At 30.3% G+C, this 4463-nt stretch overlaps 1 protein-coding gene across 1 annotated transcript; it reads right to left on the bottom strand.

Moving 5' to 3' along the window:
• Window positions 1–210: 210 nt before the first annotated feature.
• Window positions 211–4219, bottom strand: LOC130896580 (uncharacterized). The gene is made up of 3 exons (XM_057804761.1): window positions 4133–4219; window positions 3298–3400; window positions 211–1721 (listed from the first exon to the last, which is right to left on the bottom strand). The coding sequence occupies exons 1-3, from the start codon at window positions 4217–4219 to the stop codon at window positions 211–213; spliced, it is 1701 nt and encodes a 566-aa protein (XP_057660744.1).
• Window positions 4220–4463: the final 244 nt, after the last annotated feature.

Raw genomic sequence — 4463 nt, 5'->3', positions numbered from 1 at the left:
AATGTTGAGGAGTTCATTATCTACAAGAGAGTAAGTTTGGAATACTATAATGACCCCACGGCGGCGTATCATAACTATTGGTAATCAAATATCTTTTATCGTCATGAGGACTTGGCGCAATTTTTGTCTGTTCTATGCTATATACGTTATGAGCATATGACCTAATACAGCGTTGAGTAATATTTTTTTTTTTGAAATCATTTAAACAGTTTACATAATCTTTTTTACTACATTATATCGAACTCCTTTTGCCTTTTTTACTATTGCACCTGATTGAACTTTAAAAGAATACATTTTAGACCTCAAGCCTGCAAAATGAGTCATAATTTGGCCTTTGTTTTCATCTTTCATAACTCCCAGAACTTTTTTATTTACCTGTGGAATATTATAGTTATTATTGATGGGGTAATCTGAAGTATCGAATTTTGTTAAATCAGCTTTTAGCACCTCCTCATATGCATCAACACAGATGAGCTCATACACAAAACTGTCTGTGTCCATGTACATTAATTTACATCTATCAATACCCAATTTCGGAATCATGTAATCATAATGGAATTGATACATACACAGCTTCGACAAATCCAAAACTGTCATACCAACATAAAGAGGCTTATTGAAAACCAATTCTGATTTAGTGAGTTCTACTGCAATTAGGTTTTCATTAAAAACTGTTCGACTATGAAACCTAACACTAGATATCAAATTTTTGGCGCCGTATCGGCCATTCCAGGTTTTAACAAGTTTTACAATTCGGTGCTTCCGTATATTTTCGATCGTCTTTCCAAACACAGCATTATTTGCCAATTTATATAAATTTTTCTCAAAGTCATTGGTAGCTGCAGCCCTCAAACGAGTATTTAGTTCGATATAGGGCCGCAGCCATGCAGATTGATTGAATTTCAGAATTTTATGTATCTTTTTAATTTTCAAACCGTTGGCTAACATTTGTTTTAAATTACGATAGTGAACTGTGTATTCTTTTTTACAATAAAGCGTTGTCATTAATTTGGAATAATTTGAGCCTACAGGCTTGCGGTGTTCGGGAGCAAATGGAAAATCTCTGTGAAGATCATGTAATTCATGTGGATACTCCAAGTCTACTTGTAATATATATCCTACGGAAGAATTATCTGCCACAGACATAACATCAAAATTTTCATTATCTAACCATTCAAATCCTCCGTATGGTAATGGTTCACACATAGCCCACCCGTATAAATTATTGACGTCCAGGTAGAGTAAGTACTTTGAGGGTTTTGTAGAATCATATTCAGGCATGTACTTATTGTTAGCATTCGATAATCTACTGCTACAAACCGAAATTCCTCCTCGAATTGCTTTCTCGATAAACATGATCATGTCTACGTCATGCAATAACTCTAATTTACATCCTACATATTTCAACATACAGTCCCAAGTATATCCAGGCATTGTATAGTACCATGCAGGGTCTAAACCATAAGTAATTGAACATTTTCTTCGAAATTGTTCGAAAACATCTGATAAAAGTAAAACATCGGTCTTTAAGTACAGATCAGAATACTGACCCAAATTTTCAATATCAAATGATTTCCACACTGCATGAGCATGAGAATACTTCTCAATACTGATGTTTTTATCCTCCAATTTATTATAAAATGCCTCTATTGGTGGTAGTTCACAAGTATTTAATTTTTCCCAACTATCTATAAAATCGTAACAGAAAACCCCTTTTTTGGCTATTAATTTAAATTGTTCGACACTTAAATTACTAAATTCTCTTTTGGAAATTTTTAAATCATTATCATTAAATGTAGCAGCCAATTCTTCCAAGGAAGCACCCAAAAACCTCAGTGAATCTATGAATCGAAATTTTATATTTGTATCTGAATCGTTAAGTGTAAATGAAATGTATTTTTCTTTATTTATGGGGAGTAAACTGATGTTTCCTCTTTTACTTAATTCCGAAATGATGAAATGGCTATCGTAGTTACTTAAGTTATGGAAAACTGTAGGTACAACAAACAGTTTTTTGAAATTTAAATTGCATGCTTGATGTGCAAAATTTCTAAACTTCCCCGTAAAATGATCGTGATCTCTAACAATGATATCTGTAGAGGAAAAACCCTTTTCACATATGTGACACATTGTTGTCACACGTAAATCTGGTTTTTCTTCCATAGGTGTAATAGTTTTAATTTCTGATTTAATACTTTCAGCTAAATTCGATCATTCATTTGCAAACCAATCCATGCAATCTCTACCTCTGTAGCTCTTGAAAAAACTCAAGTCTTCGTTGTAGCTACATTTTACATAGTAACCAGCACTATATGGGTGATTCCGTTCTAACTGTGATATTCAATGTCCTGTATTGTTTTTTTGTACTAGTCATTAATTAATAATCAATTAATAAAAATTTTGTGTTAATTGAATAATTCTTAAGATATTTAAACATTATTTTTATACAATATAACTTGCCACTTAAAGAAAACTTATACTACATCACTTGAATGTCAGTACCGTGTCATGTCCATTCCTAGAATTTACCGATAAATTATTAATTTTTTTTGTCGTAACAAATGATTTAAACTAATTACCTTATAAATTCTAATGTTTATGATCAAACTGAGGAAAATTGATGCACTTGTTGTTTAATATCTTAAGTTACCATGTCAGTACCGTGTCATGTCCATTCCTAGAATTTACCGATAAATTATTAATTTTTTTTGTCGTAACAAATGATTTAAACTAATTACCTTATAAATTCTAATGTTTATGATCAAACTGAGGAAAATTGATGCACTTGTTGTTTAATATCTTAAGTTACCATGTCAGTACCGTGGATAAATGAGTCAGTACCGTGGAACTCAAAATCCGACATTTGTGTCTTGCTCGTGATACTTTGAAGTTGTAGTAAATTCCTCTTAGAGTTTTATTTTTACAGTAAAATAGATGAATAATATGCATAAAAAAGTTAGAAAAGTTAAATTTTAAAATCTTGAAATTTTGAATACAAAAAATCACAGTTAGAACGGAATCACCCATATGCTATATGTTTTTGATATTTATTTGTCTTATTATGAAGCTGTGTTTTATCTGTAAATTGTTCTAGCATGCACTCAAAGTCGGCATAAACTACAAAAGGCGTAGTTTGTTTATATATATAATTTCTAAAACTAACAGATTCATATTTTGGAAAAGACATTTTATAATTATTTAATTCAGAGCATAATTTCAAGTGGACATTCAATTTACTTTCACTACTGAAATAATTTATGCAGCGATTGCAAATAAATTTTTTATATGTAGTTTTACTTAACTGACTATTAATTAAACGTGGCAAATCTTTGATCCAGCAGTAGTGATATGTGATTTCTGAATTGTCATTATCTATAGGAGGTGCTTCATAATCGTTTAGCTTTGGAAAATATGTATTTTGAATTAATAAAAGATTTACATGTTTCTCGTGTATTGATTTAGCAAGTCTTACTGGATATACTTTGTAAAATGGTTTTTTATTATTTATTTCAATTAAATCCAAGGCATAGACATTGACGGAAATGTTATTAGATTTTTCAAACTTTGAAATTTGATGCAGGGGCATCGGAGCTTCCAAGTCTTGTGTATTCAAGACTGTGCTATAATATGGATATGAGGAAGTGAGTTCTTTATTATTTTTGGCTGGGTACAAAGCACTAACAATTGACCAATAAAAACATGCTTGGTCAGAATTTTTAATGTTTATGCACCCTCGCTTTTTTTGAATAGGTTCTGGAAGTTTAATATAAGATGAGCCGTTTCCAATTTCAAATTTATTGATATTTACTTCTAAAGAAATAATTTTACTTAATGCAAAACCAGAGTCCCTCTCTTGAAATTCTGATAATTTAAAATTAATTTTATCTTTGACGTTCTCGAAAAACCATCGCTCTATATCGGACGATACATCGATAATAGAATTTTTAGTCATAAAATAATGGAAACTAGAAATTTCATTTTCACCAGATTTTTTAATGAACTCTCCTCCACAAAAACAAACATAAACTTTAACAACAGAATATTTTTTCCTAAAAATTTCCCTTATTTTATTTTTAAAAATTATTTGACAATCATTTAAAAATTGCGTTAAGTCCTTATGATATAAATTTACTATAAGTCCGGTTTTAATTCTGCTTGTAAATGCAGAAGCTACATTTTCCCATTTAACCCTATTTTTCAGTTTATTATTCAGCCCCATACCTATATTCCTATTTGAAATAAGTTGTTTAAAATGTTTGAAATGTCCTATGTATGTTTGTAATTTCCTAATTGTACCTACATGCAGTCCTACTTTTTTAATTGTCAAATTACATACTTTAATTTGTTTTTTCAATCGATTCAACCAAATTTCCACATCTCTATCCGTTATCTTATCAAACAATATTTTTCTGACATTTTTAATGACTTGCAGTAAATTTTCAGATTTTTTTACAATATTCATG

Source organism: Diorhabda carinulata, chromosome 7 (assembly GCF_026250575.1).
Source record: "Diorhabda carinulata isolate Delta chromosome 7, icDioCari1.1, whole genome shotgun sequence".
Taxonomy (NCBI): Eukaryota; Metazoa; Arthropoda; class Insecta; order Coleoptera; family Chrysomelidae; genus Diorhabda; species Diorhabda carinulata.
The sequence above is the reverse complement of the archived record's forward strand: the minus strand, read 5'-3'. Positions and strand labels throughout refer to the sequence as shown.